General features: G+C 45.3%; 2 protein-coding genes across 3 annotated transcripts in view; one reads left to right on the top strand and one right to left on the bottom strand.

Moving 5' to 3' along the window:
• MAP2K5 (mitogen-activated protein kinase kinase 5) overlaps positions 1 to 18,388 on the top strand; it is a 262,257-nt gene that overhangs the window by 226,877 nt on the left and 16,992 nt on the right. The gene's annotated exons all lie outside the window — the stretch shown is intronic.
• Positions 6,699 to 7,137, bottom strand: LOC108636836 (ubiquitin carboxyl-terminal hydrolase 10-like). The gene has a single exon (XM_018053604.1). It carries the CDS (start codon positions 7,119 to 7,121, stop codon positions 6,714 to 6,716), a length of 408 nt encoding a protein of 135 aa, XP_017909093.1. The 5' UTR covers positions 7,122 to 7,137; the 3' UTR covers positions 6,699 to 6,713.

Genomic DNA, 18,388 nt, shown 5'->3' with positions numbered 1-18,388 from the left:
TGGACTGCTTTAGCCTCTTGTTCAGATTTTTCCATCAAAGCTCCTTTTTATCCTCTGAATCCCCAGTGGAGCAGCAGTCATTGTGGAAGAGCCTTTTAGCACCTTTGTTGTAGCCATCCCTGGTGATGATTGGGCCCAGCTGGTAGTAGATAAGAAAACGTTCCTTTCACAAAGAGGCTGTCTCTCCCGCCTCTGTGGTTTCAATAATTTTTAGAGCCCCCAAAACCTGTTGAGGATTAGAAGTAGCTTTAGATGTGAAATGAGTGTTAAGTATTAGTAATCGGGAGATTAGGGCCCCAGGGACAATGAGAAATAAACAACTGCAATTAAGGCAAATCTGCCGATGTAAACAAAATTTAGCAGAAACAGATGCCCTAACCATTTTGGGGGCTTGATTTGAGGGCACTAAGGAATCGATTTTTGTCTTGTTTACACTTTCAAACCCCTGTGATATACTGGAAGGCTGAATATTTCATACAGCCTGATTTTAGTTAATTTTTTTTTTCAGCGCCTCACAGTAGGTGCCTCTCTGCTCACAGTGACCAGGCCTGAGTTTATTCAGCATTCACAGGGAGCAGCTAATTGTCTATGAAGGGCCCCCGTGTTTAAATGGGCTTGACAGGAATTTAAATTTTGTTTCAATCAACCCCTGTGCTCACAGCCTGCTCCAGTTTCTAATTTTTAAATTAAACATGATTTTTTTTTTTTATGCCACAGGCTTGCCTCTGGAATACTCTAGCTCTCAGAAAGGCAAATCAGCAGCCCTGGAATGCTGGCGTTTGCCGGGCTTGAGGCGCCAGCTCCAGGGTTGGAAAGTTCTTTCTCCTAAACGAGCTTTTCCTTCCCCTGTCAGGGAGGTCAGCAGAGCCCTGGCTGGGCAGCTCGGCTTCCTGCCTCTGGAAATGGCCCCCTTTCCAGCTCACCTGTGCAGGCAGCAGTGTGTGTCATCTGGAAAGTGGGTTAAGTACCAAAGGCAGGCATGAGGCTAGCTTTTCAGGGGCCGGCTGAATTGTAACACACTGCACGTCTGGTGCAGATTTGTATTTCAGCAGCCTCTTCTGCTCTTGTGAGACAGAAAGAGAATGTCACACCTGTGCGTCTCAGCACACACCCACCCTTCTTTGTTGAGTGTCTACTCTGGGCAGAGCGTCCTGCCTGATGCCAAGGAAACAGTTTGTCAATCTTGCCTCCCTTCAACCACCTTCCAGTCTAGCAAGGAATATGAGGACATGAACAGCCAAGCACGGACAGATAGACCCGCAAAGGCCCTCCTGCACCTGCTCCTGCCCACCTTCACCTGGCCCTCCACCTCACTGTGCTCCTGTACACGCAGCCTGTGCCCTAACAGTCTGACAGTCCATTAACGCATGAGACATCCTCACACGGTCATATCTTTGCATGTGCCGTTTCTTCCATCAAGAATGCACTTTCCTTACACCCATGTGGTGACCTCCTACTTAGCCTGCAAAACCCAACTGGCTCAGCCTCTGAAGCTTTGCCAGGCCTCCCGCAGTAGGGCTGCTGGCTCCCTGTTGTGCGTCACCCTTCTTTCTGGCCGAATACCTCTATCAGTGCTTTTTTCACTCTTTATGGCAGTAATGTAACAGGCCATAAGCAAGACCACGGGTTCCTAGAGGAAAAGATCAGGTCATCTTTATCTTTGTACCTCAGCTTTAGCCCAATCCCTAGCCCCACGTTGAATGCTCAATAAGTAATTATTGAACTGAAGTGATATGAACTTAACAGGTACAGTGAGCTCTGAGAAAGGCAAGATTTCTTCCAGCCAGGGTTGCCTGAGGAGGCTTTGTGAATGGGGTCACAGCTGAGCCACGCGTTGCAGGACATTGGGGTATTTTTGTGAGTGTATTACTCTCTGCACATACGTGAGACACAGCTTATATCTAATATACACACTAGTCAAAATCCATACTATACCTATTTTCTCTGAAATTACTTGAAATTGGAGCAACTGTTGCATACAACTTGTGGCTGCAGATAAATTCAGACAGTCTTCTAATTTTTAACCTTAAAGAAAGAAAAGCTTTACTTTAGAGAGAAAAATTAAGCTTAATAGATCACAGTTTTAAATACGCATGTATTTATAGAGATCTTTTGTATATCTTATCACATTTGACATTCACACAAACACTATGAAGATTATTCTTATTCCTGTTTTACTGATACGTTGAACTGGGGCTCAGAGAGGATAATTGACTTGCCTAGAGTCACACAGCCAGGAAGAATATAGGACTGTTCTGCATACATCAAAGCTAATATGTATTGGTGCATAGTGGGCAGAGGGTTGTTACTATGGTTATGACAGTTGCAGCTAAGGCAATCCAAAACAAAACTAAAACAGACACCCCACAAAGAAACAGAATGTCAGCAGTTTGTGCTTGTTCATCCTTCCAGGATGCTTACTCAGCTCACCTCTTCTGTTCCCCTCCACCTTGGCCTCGTCCTGCATCTGGAGGGCTGTGGTTGGACCAGAGAGCTGGTGTCTGGACACAGCGGCTGGGGCCTAAACCTCAGTGCAAATTAAGCAAGCAGGAAGAGAGGAAGTAATCGCCAGCAGCTTGCACCTGTCTGTCGTTTCTCTGAAGGGAAGCTGTGAAAATTTTTGAGCTCTTCCTGCTTTTTGGCTTCATCAGTCTATGGCAAAAACTGAAGGCAGAGCGTGTTCTGCAGTTTATCTGGCCACAAAACCTTCTCTCCTTTTTAGTTTACTATCACAATTATAGAAATGAGCAGCTTCTAAGTGATATCACGCTTTGAGTTTGGGAGAAATTTCTTTTAACTCAGCAAACCTTACTGAGCACGCTCTATATGCAGAATAGGTTGCTAGGTGCTATAGTTTAGTGCTACTCAGATACAGACCATGGACTAATGGTAATATCTGAACAGTTTCTTCAACACAAGATGAGGAGTTTGTGCTAGAATATAAATCAAGCACGTATGGAAGTTTTCTGTTTAATTCACCTGACAGTTTGTTATAGCAAATTTTTCTCTGTGAAGAAGCTGTGCGCTGATTTACTTCGTGGCATAGCTTCTTATCTTCTTGCAAATTAGTAGCAAGTGGCTCCCAGACCACTTACTTGAGTTGCACTGCTGTGGGATACAGAGACTGACGAAACAGCAGTCTTGCCCTCCAGGAGCTTAACAGTGTGGTGAGGAAGACACTGCGTCCCCTGCAGTCAGTCAGTCTTGTCCGACTCTCTGCAACCCTGCAGACTATAGCCCTCCAGGCTCCTCTGTCCATGGGATTTCCCAGGCAAGAATGCTGGCGTGGATTGCCATTTCCTTCTCCAGGGGATCTCTCTGACCCAGGGATCAAACCCGTGCCTCCTGCATTGGCAGGCGGGTTCTTTAGCACTGAGCCAGCCAGCACAATACAAGGCACAAAGTAGCTGTTCAGTAATCTCTCTTGACTGGATGATCAAAAAGAACTAAATAAAAGACACTCTTCAGAAGGAGAAAAAAAAATTCACAAACAGTGTATCTGATAAGGGATTAATATCCAAAATATGTAAAGAACTCATACAACTCAAAAGCAAGATAAACAAACCAATTTAAAAATAGGCAAAGGAGGACTTCCCTGATGGCCCAGTGGTTAAGAACTTGCGTGCCAGCATAGGGGAAATGGGTTCAACCCCTGGTCCAGGAAGATTCCACATGCTACAGGGCAACTAAGCCATGTGTCAGCCCCTGCTCACTCCAACTGGAGAAAGCCTGTGCACCTTGGTGAAGACCCAGTGCATCCATAAATAAATAATCAAAATTTACAATAAGTTAAATAGGCAAAGCACCTGAATAGACGCTTTTCCAAAGAAGCTATACAAATGGCCAGCAAGTACATCACTAATTATGGAGGGAAATGTAAATCACAACCACAGTGAACATATCACCCCATGCCTGTTAGAATGGCTGTCATCAAAAAGAAGTGTTGGCAAGGATGTGGAGAAAAGGAACCCTGTATAGGTAGGATTGCAAACTGGTAAGGCTACTCTGGAAAACAATATGGAGCTTCCTTAAACAATGGGAAATAGGGCCATCATGTGATCAGCATTTCCATTTCTGGGACTGTATCTGAAGGAAACAAAAACAGTAAGTCAAAGAAATACCTGTACCCCCAGGCTCATAGCGGCATTACTTACGACAGCCAACACATGGAAACAACGCAAGCGTCCATCAACAGATGAATAAGTAAAAAGGTTGTGAGATAGATACACAGAAATATACAGTGGAATACTATCCAGCCGTAAAAAAGGAAATTCTGCCATTAGCAACAATATGGATGAATCTTTAGGGCATTACGGTGTTTGAGGTAAGTTAGACAATGACAAAGGCAAAACCTCATATGTGGAATCTTAAAAAAATATTTCATAGAAAGATTTGTGGTGATTAGAGGCAGAGGAAGGGTGAATTGGATAAAGATGGTCAAAAGGTACAAACTTCCGGTTCTAAGATAAGTAAGTACTGGGGATGTGATGCACAAAATAGTGACTGTAGTTAACGTGATATATTTCAAAGTTGTTAAGAGAGTAAATCCTAAGTGTTCTCATTATAAGGAAAAAAACACTGGGCTTCCCTGGTGGCCCAGTGGTAAAGAATCCACGTGCCAGTGCAGGAGACACGGGTTCAAGCCCTGGTCCTAGAAGACCCCACATGCCGCAGAACAGCTGAGCCCGTGCACCCCAGCTGGTGAGCCTGTGCTCTGGAGCCCAGGGGCCACAGCTGCTGAGCCCATGAGCTGCAACTACTGAAGCCGGCATCCCCTGGAGTCTTTTCTGATCGTTCTAAGAACATGAGGAAGAATCTTGTCTCCTGCACTGCAGGGGAGGGGCTGACTGTGGGCAAGTAGTTAAAGCCTGAGGTGGCTGTACCGCCCCTCCAGAGTCCCGTCCCCAGCCCCCAGCTGCTCAGCAGGAACCAGCGCATCCCTCCCCACCTCGACACTTTGCTTTCCCTCCACTCGCAGATTGTGACTTGCTCACAGGACTTGTCGTCGTCCTGTTGCTCAGCCGTTGGTTCAGCCCTTTGCAACCCCAAGGACTGCAATACACCAGGCTCTCCTGTCCTTCCCTATCTCCCAGAGTTGGCTCAAACTCGTGTCCGTTGAGTTGATGATCCCATAACCCCACCCGTTTCCATAATCACGGTTGTAGAAGTGGAAAGGTATGTGATTGACAACCGGCAGGACATACTCTGTCCTCTGTGTGTGAAGTCTGCAGAGGCCAGAGATGGGCTCTCGATCTTGAAAGTGAGTCTGTTGTGAACATAAGATGAGAAGCAACATGGCAGATGGGAAAGAGCATTGATCTGGATTATCAGAAGACGTGATTTCAGATACAGCCTCTGCCTCTCCTGGGTAATCAACAGTTACTTAGCTTAACTGAGCCTCAGCTTCTTCATCTGTAAAATGAGAGTTAATACCAATCTTGAAGGGTGTTTAGTAGGTGTTTTCCCTACTAAAATAGTTTGTGAAAGTGTTGAAACTGTTCAGTGCTAAATATGTAGGGGCACTAAATCCTTCAGCCTCTTTGGGTCATGATTTGTCTCATCTGATGTTCCTGGGCATGTCTGATCAGTAGCTTCTTGAAAGACAAATGTGTTTAGTGGAGCTTAATGCAATCTAGAACAAGTAAACATAAGTTAGACATTTGTAGCAGGGTCTAATGAATTGGTAGTTTCTTAGGGATAGACCTTAGTTTTCTGAATGTTGAGCTTTAACCCAACTTTTTCACTCTCCTCTTTCACTTTCATCAAGAGGCTTTTTTTTTTTTTTGAGATTTTACAGTTTTATTGTGAACTGGCCCCACTTTTTGAGCCTTAGACTATCAAATGAAACATTAACTTCAGGCCAAACTGTTGCAGCTTTTCTTTTCTAGTCAGGAATTGGCCTTGATGTGCTAAAACTGAATAAAATCCATTTACTCAATCCAAAATAGGCATTAAAAAGAAAAAAAAAAACCAGTACTTGCTTATAGCCTAAGAATTAACTCCAAAGTGAGTGGAATCCTCAGGGATTATGACCCTGAGGTCGTAATAACTGGAACACAGACAGGACTACCCATCAGTCACACAAGGGATCACAACTACTCAGTCAGAAGGCAAGGCGTGGAAATGTAATCTGTCAAATGACTGATAACGGACATGGATTTTCCACTTAATGTAAAAGTAAGATATCCCTCCCCGCCCAATTCTGCTCATAGGTCCTTTTACTTTTAGTGACACATAAGGCACAGGTGTTGTTCAGAAATTCGTCGGAACACACAGGTAACCTGCTATCGCTCTGATAACGGTGCAGACTGTCTGCTCCCATCTCGGCCTCAGACCGGTATCTTTGGAACTATACCTGCAATCTTTATGGCTACAGGAGCCTCTGAAACTGGAACCAGCCCTTCCTTGACTTCCGCCTGCTTTTCAGAGACCAGGGGAGACGTGGCGGGAGGGGAATACTTAGCTTCCATAGAAACCACAGGCGAGGAAGAGGAAGAGGGCTTAGAATCATAAAAAAGACTGGCCCACGACTTGGCGGGCTGACTGGCGGGCACAGTGCCCGCTGCAGAGGCCAGGGCATCCGCAGGAGGTGGGGCGTTCTCGGCCTCGGCAGGGTCCGAGTCTGCACTCTCCACAGTGTGCAGCTCCACCCTGTTGGCAGCTGTGCCCTCACCCAAGGATTCAAGTATTGTCCATTAGTGACTCCAAGGTTCTCAGTAGTATTGGTCCCCACGGAGGGCTGAGCCACAGCTGTCCTCAACAGGAGGGAGGCAGGAGGCCTCTGAGTGAGCCCCGGGGAAGCCCTCCGGCTGCCCTGCAGTCCTGGCCCTGCCATCCAGGGCTCCGAGGAAAGCCCCAGCAGGCCTGGCGTCGCTGACAAAGTCCGTGGCATCCTGAGGGCTGCCCCAAGTCTGTGGGGTCCCTGCCGTGGGTACATACCCTGTCAAGTCCACGTCCTCGGCGCCTACGCTGCTGGGGACTGCTGGGCCGGCATGGCCACTGACCAGGGCTTCCGCCGAAGGTCCACCCTCACCACCATCTTTCAAGTAACTGTAATATCCAGGGGGACGTTTTTTTCTTCTTTTTACGCTCCCTTTGTCCAAGACCACCCGAAATACCATTGTTCTCTAAAGCTTCTGCCTCGGCCTGAGAGCCGCCATCCAGGGCAAGGGCAGGGCCCAGGTACTGGCAATCGGTGGAGCTGTAGTTCACTTCTGTATCAATGTCATCAGAGAGCTTTTTGGAAGTTGTGCAGCTAAGGATAAATTCAGGGCCCTGAGGATTCAGTGTGCTTGAAGTACTGTACTTGGGAGTTCTCGGCAAAGTGTCATTTGGTTCAATTACTTCATTGACACCAAGTTCAATTCTCTGATAGTCGTGTCCCTCGGGGAGGTCACCAGCAGCCTGTGCGCCACACGGAACTGTCCTGCGTACGGAGGAAGCGCAACTGAAGCGCGAGGAGTCACAAAGAACTGGTTGAATTCATCAGGGCTAAAATCTCCAAAAATATATTAAATGATGAAATTCTCTCAAGAGGCATTGCTTCACTCCTCTGGAGTTATAAACTGTCTGCGGGCTGCAGAGGGCCATGGCGACCCATTTCAATGAGCCTCGGCGCTCGTCCGGGTCCTCACGCTGCTTCCCCCGCCGCCGCCATCTTCTCGACCGCCCATCAAGAGGCTTTTTAGTTCCTCTTCACTTTCTGCCATAACGGTGGTGTTATCTGCATATCTGAGGTTATTGATATTTCTCCCCACAATCTTGATTCCAGCTTGTGCTTCTTCCAGCCCAGCATTTCTCATGATGTACTCTGCATATAAGTTAAATAAGCAGGGTGACAATATACAGCTTTGACGTACTCCTTTTCCTATTTGGAAGCAGTCTGTTGTTCCATGTCCAGTTCTAACTGTTGCTTCCTGACCTGCATATAGGTTTCTCAAGAGGCAGGTCAGGTGGTCTGGTATTCCCATCTCTTGAAGAATTTTCCACAGTTTATTGTGATCCACACAGTCAAAGGCTTTGGCATAGCCAGTAAAGCAGAAATAGATGTTTTTCTGGAACTCTCTTGCTTTTTCGATGATCCAGCAGATGTTGGCAATTTGATCTCTGGTTCCTCTGCCTTTCCTAAAACCAGCTTGAACATCTGGAAGTTCACAGTTCACATGTTGCTGAAGCCTGGCTTAGAGAATTTTGAGCATTACTTGACTAGCGTGTGAGATGAGTACAACTGTGCGGTAGTTTGAGCATTCTTTGCCATTGCCTTTCTTTGGGATTGGAATGGAAACTGACCTTTTCCAGTCCTGTGGCCACTGCTGAGTTTTCCAAATGTGCTGGCATATTGAGTGCAGCACTTTCACAGCATCATCTTTCAGGATTTGAAATAGCTCCACTGGAATTACATCACCTCCACTAGCTTTGTTCGTAGTGGTGCTTTCTAAGGCCCACTTGACTTTACATTCCAGGATGTCTGGCTCTAGGTGAGTGATCACACCATCGTGATTATCTGGGTCATGAAGATCTCTTTTGTACAGTTCCTCTGTGTATTCTTGCCATCTCTTCTTAATATCTTCTGCTTCTGTTAGGTCCATACCATTTCTGTCCTTTATCGAGCCCATCTTTGCATGAAATGTTCCCTTGATATCTCTAATTTTCTTGAAGAGATCTCTAGTCTTTCCCATTCTGTTGTTTTCCTCTATTTCTTTGCATTGATCACTGAGGAAGGCTTTTTTATCTCCTCTGTTTCTTTGCATTGATCACTGAGGAAGGCTTTTTTATCTCTCCTTGCTGTTCTTTGGAACTCTGCATTCAGATGCTTATATCTTTCCTTTCCTCCTTTGCTTTTGGCTTCTCTTCTTTTCACAGCTATTTGTAAGGCCTCCCCAGACAGCCATTTTGCTTTTTTTCATTTCTTTTCCATGGGGATGGTCTTGATCCCTGTCTCCTGTACAATGTCACAAACCTCCGTCCATAGTTCATCAGGCACTCTATCTATCTAGTCCCTTAAATCTATTTCTCACTTCCACTGTATATCTGAGTTAAATTCACCCATTCCAGTCCATTTTAGTTCACTGATTCCTAGAATGTCGACATTCACTCTTGCCATCTCCTGTTTGACTACTTCCAATTTGCCTTGATTCATGGACCTAACATTCCAGGTTCCTATGCAATATTGCTCTTTACAGCATTGGACCTTGCATAAGGGATTTGATTTAGGTCATACCTGAATGGTCTAGTGGTTTTCCTTTCTTCAATTTAAGTCTGAATTTGGCAATAAGGAGTTCATGATCTGAGCCACAGTCAGCTCCCGGTCTTGTTTTTGCTGACTGTATAGAGCTTCTCTATCTTGGGCTGCAAAGAATATAATCAATCTGATTTCAATGTTGACCATCTGGTGATGTCCATGTGTAGAGTCTTCTCTTGTGTTGTTGGAAGAGGGTGTTTGCTATGACCAGTGCATTTTCTTGGCAAAACTCTATTAGTCTTTGCCCTGCTTCTTTTTGTACTCCAAGGCCAAATTTGCCTGTTACTCCAGGTGTTTCTTGACTTCCTACTTTTGCATTCCAGTCCCCTAGAATGAAAAGGACATCTTTTTTGGGTGTTAGTTCTAAAAGGTCTTGTAGGTCTTCATAGAACCATTCAGCTTCAGCTTCTTCAGCATTACTGGTTGGGGCATAGGCTTGGATCACTGTGATATTAAATGGTTTGCCTTGGAAACAAACAGAGATCATTCTCTCATTTTTGAGATTGCATCTAAGTACTGCATTTTGGACTCTTTTGTTGACCATGATGGCTATCCATTTCTTCTAAGGGATTCCTGCCCACAGTAGTAGATGTAATGGTCATCTGAGTTAAATTCACCCATTCCAGTCCATTTTAGTTCACTGATTCCTAGAATGTCGACATTCACTCTTGCCATCTCCTGTTTGACTACTTCCAATTTGCCTTGATTCATGGACCTAACATTCCAGGTTCCTATGCAGTGTTGCTCTTTACAGCATTGGACCTTGCTTCTGTCACCAGTCACATCCACACCTGGGTATTGTTTTTGCTTTGGTTCCTTCCCTTCATTCTTTCTGGAGTTATTTCTCCACTGATCTCCTATAGCATATTGGGCACCTACCAAACTGGGGAGTTCCTCTTTCAGTATCCTGTCTTTTTGCCTTTTCTTGCTGTTCATGGGGTTCTCAAGGCAAGAATACTGAAGTGGTTTGCCACTCCCTTCTCCAGTGGGCCACATTCTGTCAGACCTCTCCACCATGACCCGTCTGTCTTGGGTGGCCCCACACGGCATGGCTTAGTTTCGCTGAGTTAGACAAGGCTGTGGTCTGTGTGATCAGATTGGCTAGTTTTCTGTGATTATTGTTTCAGTGTGTCTGCCCTTTGATGCCTCTTGCAACACCTACCATCTCACTTGGGTTTCTCTTACCTTGGACGTGGGGTATCTCTTCACAGCTGCTCCAGGAAAGAACAGCCGCTGCTCCTGATCTTGGACAAGGTCACCCCTCCTGACCTTGAACGTGGAGTAGCTCCTCTCAGCCCTCCTGCACCCATGCAGCCGCCACTCCTTGGACATGGGGTTGCTCCTCTTGGCCACCGCCCCTAACCTCAGACGTGGGGTAGCTTTTCTCGATCTGGTCCCATCACTTAATGGAAAATAGATGGTGAAACAGTATCAGACTTATTTTGGGGGGCTCCAAAATCACTGCAGATGGTGATTGCAGCCATGAAATTAAAAGACGCTTACTCCTTGGAAGGAAAGTTACGACCAACCTAGATAGCATATTCAAAAGCAGAGACATTACTTTGCCAACAAAGGTCCCTCTAGTCAAGGCTATGGTTTTTCCAGTGATAATGTATGGTTGCAAGAGTTGGACTGTGAAGAAAGTTGAGCACCGAAATATTGATGCTTTTGAACTGTGGTGTTGGAGAAGACTCTTGAGAGTCCCTTGGACTGCAAGGAGATCCAACCAGTCATTCTAAAGGAGATCAGTCCTGGGTGTTCATTGGAAGGACTGATGCTGAGGCTGAAACTCCAATACTCTGGCCACCTCATGTGAAGAGTTGACTCATTGAAAAAGACCCTGATGCTGGGAGGGATTGGTGGCAGGAGGAGAAGGGGACGACAGAGGATGAGATGGCTGGATGGCATCACCTACTCGATGCACATGAGTTTGAGTGAACTCTGGGAGTTGGTGATAGACAGGGAGGCCTGGCGTGCTGCGATTCATGGGGTCGCAAAGAGTTGGACACAACTGAGCGACTGAACTGAACTGAACTGAACTGAGCTAAGGATAGACAGATCTCTGTGAGTTGTTCTTCCCCAGTCATTATAAAGACTTAACTTTTTGTGTCAGTCCTCTAGTATCAGTATTACGAACATCTTGTTGGAGGGATTATTATGAAACAGTTAAGTAACAAGAATGTGCTCTCCATGAGGTGCTGTGACGGGCTCAAAAGAAATGTAAGAAACATCCAGATCTTCAAGGAGCAGACTGATCACACCCAGAGGAGACATATAGAAAATGCAGGGTGGGCTCTGTGCCTGGTGCGAGGGCTCAGGACGGGGAGGCTGAGGGTGGTTGGAGGATACATGTCAGCTCTGGCCAGATCTGTAGGATTTGTCTGAAAATAGAAATTTTTAAATGGTGGCTCTGGACATCCCTGGCGGTCCGGCGGTTAAGACGTTACCTTCCAATGCAGAAGATGCAGGATCCCTAGTCAGGGAGCTAAGATCACATGTGCCTTGCAGCCAAAAAATAATCCCAAACAGGAACAGTATTATAACAAATTCAATAAAGACTTTAAAAATGGGTCACATAAAAAAAAAATTTTTTTTTTTAAAGGAAGGGGTGGCTCAGCAGAGAGCCAGCTCCGGAAGGGCTCTGCACACCAGTGAGGAGTTGCAGCTGCAGGAAGCCATCGTTGGTTCTTAGGCAAGGCAGTGTTGTTGTTCAGTTGCCAAGTCATGTCGAACTCTTTATGACCCCGTGGACTGCAGCACACCAGGCCTCCCTGTCCCTCACTGTCTCCCAGAGTTTTTGCCCAAGTTCATGTCCATTGAATCAGTGATGCCATCCAACCATCTCATCCTCTGTTGTCCCTTTCTCCTCCTACCCTTAGTCTTTCCCAGCATCGGGGTCTTTTCCAGTGAGTCGGCTCTTCACATCAGGTAGTTAAAGTATTGGAGCTTCAGCATCAGTCCTTCCAATGAGTATTCAGGGTTGGTTTCCTTTAGGATTGACTGGTTTGATCTCCTTGCTATCCAAGGCAAGGCAGTGACCCCACCACAACAGGCAAACAGGCTACAGAGGACTGATCTCTGCTTGCTCCATGTGGACCAGACTCTCTTGCTGAAACTGATTTATAAATAGGGATGTTCTAATCCCCTGGCTCTTTCTGAAATTCCATGGAGTTCTCCAGCCAGGAAACAGGAAACCCAGTTCAGGGCCTGTGGCTTCTCGGCAGCATGTCATTTGTCTCTCTTTCTGCGTCTTCTTTTCAGTGTCCTTTCTGTCACTATCTGGAAAATCATTAGTATGCTAATCTAGCTAGCCATCATTTTAACAGTGACCTTTGCTAACCTGCCTTTGCAATTTCAGGAACTACGTTTGACTTCTCTAAAAGTAACCTTAAATTGTAGTCTTGTAAGAATTCCAGAGCTGTATCCTTCACTCCTTCTTCTAATGAGGTTATGACCAAATGCTCATTATAATTGCTTTAGACTCCTTTTAATTTTCAAGCTTATTAATCATAAGAAGAGTTATTTAAAATTGCATAAATTAATCTTAGATTAAAAGCCCATCAAAGCCTCGAAACAATTAAGAATAAGTAGGATTTCCCTGGGGCAGCAAGTTTTATTTTAATATTGTAGTCAGGTGGATATCAGAACCTTGAAGTATGGTAGTGATTAATGTATGCAAAATTTAAATGAGATTTTTTAAATGGCAAATCTCAATCACATATTGACCTAACTGTAGGCTTTAACTGCATTGTCTGTCATATGTTTAAACTGTTTACTAATCAACATTTTAATTACAGTGTGTGTTGGCAGACCCTAGGACAAATAAAATCTAGCATTTTAAAATGTTGCTGCAAAGTCTGTTATCCAAAAATAGCAAGACTCTTTTATTGGGGAGAATGGAGGAATGAGGAAACAGAGCAAAGTTCCTGAAGCAGCGTCGCGATTCCGCACAGAGTCCTAAGGCGTGGCGTTGCCCCCTCCCTCCTGGCCCCTACTCTCACCTTGTGATTCTGCTGGTCTCAGACAGCTGCCTCTTCATTCATGAGGTGCCTGCTGGGTTTCCTTTGAAGTCGTTACATGTTTAATTGGGGAAATACTTCCCTTCATGTGTTCAAGCCCTGGTTGCCAAGCGTTGTTTCCTTGAACAGTGTGGGTAGCCTAGGGTCCCTCGGCCCACCTTCTTTTGTGATGTAGAGACTAGATATTTCCAGAAATTCAATTCCACCTCAGAGTCAGCAGTCTTTTTGTCTTGCCTTCCTCCCTGACCACAGGTAGGGTAAGGCAAGCCTTCCCAGCTTTCCCCAGGCTGCATCAGAATCTGGAAAGATTTTTTTCTATTTTACAAACACTGTTTCATTATTGAAAGTAGATGGGCAATAAGGTCACCCTATGTTATCCCTCAAAACTTCAGTTCCCACATTACAGAAAGGGATGTGTGTGTGTTAGTTGCTAAGTCATGTCTGACTCTTTGTGACCCCAAGGACTGTTGTAACCTGCCAGGCTCCTCTGTCCATGGAATTCTCTAGGCAAGAATACTGGAGTAGGTTGCCATTCCCTTTCTCCAGGGGATCTTCCCAAACAAGGGATGAAACCCAGGTCTCCTTCATTGCAGGCAGATTCTTTACTGTCTGAGCCACCAGGGAAGCCCTTATAGAAAGGGATAATAGTGACCAAATTACTGCTTTTTTGTGTGTGAAAATCCAGACAAGATAGAGTGCATAAATCACTTAGCGTAGAAGTTAGGAAATAAGTTCCCCCAAAATGTTTGCTCCTGCTCTCATCATTGACTTTCTAAAACTAGTGTTAAAATTGTTTAAAAATTCAAAGAGTATAGAAGGATGCAAAATACACCTTCAGCCCCACTCTCCAGAATTAAGCACTATTAATAGTAACTTGTTTCAAGAATTGTTAATTTTATTGTTCTGTACCTTACTGTTTTGCTTATATCTTTGAGATCTGAGATCTTTCTATATCACAAGAAAGTCTGTCTCATTCTGGTTTATGCTCCATGGTGTTCCATTATATAGATGTTTCATATTTATTTAATCAGGACCCTGCCATAAAACATTTTGGTGATTTCCAGACCTTTTCTGTTGTTAAGCTAGTGACCATCTTTCTATATATATACATACGCCTTTACGGAGAAGGCAGTGGCACCCCACTCCAGTACTCCTGCCTGGGAAATCCCATGGACGGAGGAGCCTGGTAGGCTGCAGTCCATGGGGCTGCGGAGAGTCGGACACGACTGAGCAACTTCACCTTCACTTTTTGCTTTCATGCATTGGAGAAGGAAATGGCAACCCACCCCAGTGTTCTTGCCTGGAGGATCCCAGGGATGGGGGAACCTGGTAGGCTGCCGTCTATGGGTCACAGAGTCTGTCATGACTGAAGTGACTTAGCAACATAGCAACAACGCCTTTACAAAATGGATTTGAGAATTGCAGTTCCCCCTCACCTCTTTTGGAGCTTCCCAGGTGGCCCAGCAGTAAAGAATCCAGCTGTGCAGATGTGGGTCCTGTCCCTGGGTCAGGAAGATCCCCTGGAGAAGGAAATGGCTGCCCACTCCAATATTCTTGCCTCGAGAATTCCATGGACAAAGGAGCCTGGCAGGCTACAGTCCATGAGATCACCAAGAGTTGGACACAACTGAGCATTCACCTCTTTTGCTACTAAAGTATTAGACATTAATCTTCACCTATCTGATCAGTGATAAATGGTATCAAATTGTTTTCATTTGCATTCTTCTTATTAAGCATGAAGGTTTTTTTCATGTTTATTGGCCATCAGTATTTTTTTCACATACTGTGTGCATTTTTCTTTTGGATAGGTCGTCTCTTCCTTTATCTTTCTGAGCCTTGATTTCCCCATCTAGAGAGCGAGAGAGGGAGGCGCACAGTCACCAAGAGCCCTTCTGCATCTGGAGACTGAGGTTCTGGCCTGAGTGTCCTGCGGGCAGCTTCTGCACGGCTGCCAGAGGCGCCCTCTGCTTGTGACCCTGTCTAGCCCACACTGGGGTTATGGGGCGTATAGCTGCGGGTGGACTGCAGAAGGCTCATTTCCTTCTTTTGTTCAGTTGTGAATCTTCCTCTCTTAAGAAAGCAGTCTTGGAAATTGCAAGGCAGAGCTGGGATTGAACTTCCGTTAAAGCTGCCTGTAGACATCAGGAATATTTATTTTCTCTATTTGCTTTAAGCCTGGGAAGACTGTGTGGTTTTCTCAACACTGTCCTGATGGAGCCCTGACCAGCAAGCGTGCAATGCCCCTAGCCCTAACGTGCCATTAATGATAGGTTAATGTACAGTATAATGTTTTGGGGACTACGGGTTCATTACACTTCTGAGTGTGAGGTCTTTCCACAGAGCGCCCAAGGTCCCATTGCATTATATCATGCAATAAAAACACCCTTTTCATATCACACACTAATAAACTGTATTTGAAATGCTGTCCGAGGGCACTGCTGTCTTGTCTATAGGCTGTGCCATGAGTGCAACAGTTGGGTTTCCTTTTTTTCTGTTTTGTGTTTTAGTTACACGGAATTCTGAATTCAGGGAAGTCAGCTCATTCCCGTTTTAAATGAGGGAGCAAGTTGGGTCTTTAGGCCTGAGGCTCAGGAGAGGGGCAGCTCAGTGAGTGATGAGAGTCCTTCCTACATGGAGAGCCAGACCCCTCATTTTCCTCTCCCTGTCCACCCACACCGTGTGCGGCTGTCAGGAGAGCCGGACTCGGTCTTCCAGACTTAGCACTGAGCACATGTTAGGTATTGCAAAAATGTCCTTAGGAAAAAACAAGTCCAGGCCACTGACGGTCATGACTATAGAGCTGTTTCCAGCGTAGCCTCTGTGCTGGGCATTTCCTAAACACAGCCTTCCTGATGTCCAGGGCAGACCATGGCCTTCCTGTGCAGTTGGTGATGTTCTCCTTGTTGTACAGAGCAGAGTTTCCAGAGCAAGAGGGGAAAGCTTCATGATGGAGAGTGAATTTCACAGGCCCCTGGAAACCACAGGGAAATTACCTGCCCACATAGACAGAGCCCCTCACACCCAGAACTCTTATCACCTGAGAGATCAGAGATGCAGCTGGACTGGGGGCAGGTGTCCTCTTTTCAAATGCATGTAGTCCCAGTGCCCTTATTAGTTATTCATCCCATCCTGTGGGTTGGTGTAATCAGATAGTTTTCTCCTCAACAGTAAGCTGGTAGCAGAGGTAGTTTTGAACCTTGGGACACTTTAGAAAAGGAGACTCTACTACATCAGAAAGGAAAAGGACATTAGAATTCAGGGATGAGGCAATGGCTGGGGTCAGAGAACCTTAAAAGACCTGTTCTATACTTTGATGCAGGGCAGACTGTGGCACATGTGCTTTGTATGGAATGCAGCGGGGCGGGGAGCGGGGGCGGGAGCGGGGGCGGGGGGTGGGGTTGTTGCTGCAAGCTGTCGAGTGTGGGAAAAGAATATGAAGTCCAAGAACCTGGGTTCCAGCCAGTGTTGAGACTTCAGCCTGAAGCGCAGGGCTTACCACCTAGGAACATCGGTATCTCTGCTGTAAAGTAGGCCCACATCTCTTCTGACAGGTGCCTGGAGATGGTAGGAAATAGTGTAAATGAAAACACCTGACTAGTATCTGACATGGGATAGGTGCTCACAACCATTGGCTGTTTTATTGCTGTTATATATTATAATGTAACAAAACATAACAAAAAGCACAGGCTTTGGAGCTGGTGTCCAGTTCAGATCCCAGCCCCACCTTAGCCAGATCACTTAACTTCTCTGAACCTAGTTTTCAAATCCACAAGTAGATAATGACATGAATGCCATCCTGAGACTTCATGGCATTACTGTGACATTTGAATTAGATGATGAGGTTGAAAGCACTTTGTGGAATGAAAAACTCTACTCAGATGCTGCTAATTATATTTATACTTATTTTTCTCTCCAGATCAACATGTTCCAACTGAATAAGTATCCTTAGAGCAAAGCCACTAAGGGCAGCTATTCAAGATTCGCTGATCTTTCGTGTCTCCACCAGGGAGCTTGTTACAGCCAAATTGTAGGCCAGAGCGGTTCTCCTACCCCATGTCTTCATAACATAGGAGCAGGGGACCCAGAACAGTCTGTGCTCCCCTGAGTTGGTGCAAGGAACCAGTCCCTGGTTGAAAGATCAAAGGACCATGTTGAGGGGTGATGCTGGCCTGGAGAGACAAGAAGATGACCGAAAGGGAAAAAAAATCAAGTTGCTAAGGCTGTCCTGTAGAAGGCTGGACCTTTGGCTCTAGGCATAATCCCCTTAATTGTTAGAAGAAGAATATTTAACTTTCAAGGATAATTAGTTTTTCTTTTAAGGGTGATAGGGTTGGACTCAACATTTTGTTTCGATGCGAGTGCTTTAGAACACTTACAGAAACCTCTCAGGGGTTAAATCTGTCTTTAGGGCTACCAGGACTTGAAAAATGTTACCTTGTATCAAGAAAACCAGAAGTGACAAGTTCATTTAAAAAGCCTGGTTTGTCATTGTTTATCTAATTTTCAGAGTTGACACAGAAAATTAGACCAGCTGACACTCACTCTCTGACTGTCTCCCTGGCTCATTTCCCTGGTCCTTTCCTCCCTGACCTCTGGAAGTACAGAATGCTCCAAACCCCCAAAATATAAAACTTCCCACTGAGTTTCCAAGTCTCCCTGCAGTCATTCCAAGATTCTGTCATACGATGTCATCCCTAATGTTATTATAAAAACAAGATGAGGTTATAAATCTGCTCTGTGAGGTATTTTTTTCCCCTTCCACTTGGACCATAAATCTTAGAAGTAATCAAACTTGCTCCAAAGGAAGCCAAGATAAACTTGGGCCCTAAGTGGCCCCATATGTCTTTACTGAGTTCAGAGGTTCTGAAGGCTTGTCTGCCTGGTGACGTCGCACACTGCTACTGAAAGGCAGCCGGAGTGCGAGCTTTTCCCTGTTTAATCCTGACCTTCCAAAATGCAAAGGACAGCAAGTCTCCTATTCACCACTTTAAATGAGCACCTCCAAATAAAGGAAATTATTCAGATAAATGAAACTTATTCCTTATAAAAGCAAAGGTTTTTAAAAAGATTGCAGGGAAGAGGTTTTAAATGTACACTTTCCTATCCTCTTAAATAGATTATGTGCCTC

The sequence above is a fragment of the Capra hircus genome, chromosome 10, assembly GCF_001704415.2.
Source record: "Capra hircus breed San Clemente chromosome 10, ASM170441v1, whole genome shotgun sequence".
NCBI lineage: Eukaryota > Metazoa > Chordata > Mammalia > Artiodactyla > Bovidae > Capra > Capra hircus.
Note: the sequence above shows the minus strand (reverse complement) of the source record. Positions and strands in the feature narration are given on the sequence as shown.

Excerpts from the sequence above, each read along its gene's own strand:
- LOC108636836 (XM_018053604.1), bottom strand. The coding sequence starts at position 7,121 with ATGGTATTTCGGGTGGTCTTGGACAAAGGGAGCGTAAAAAGAAGAAAA.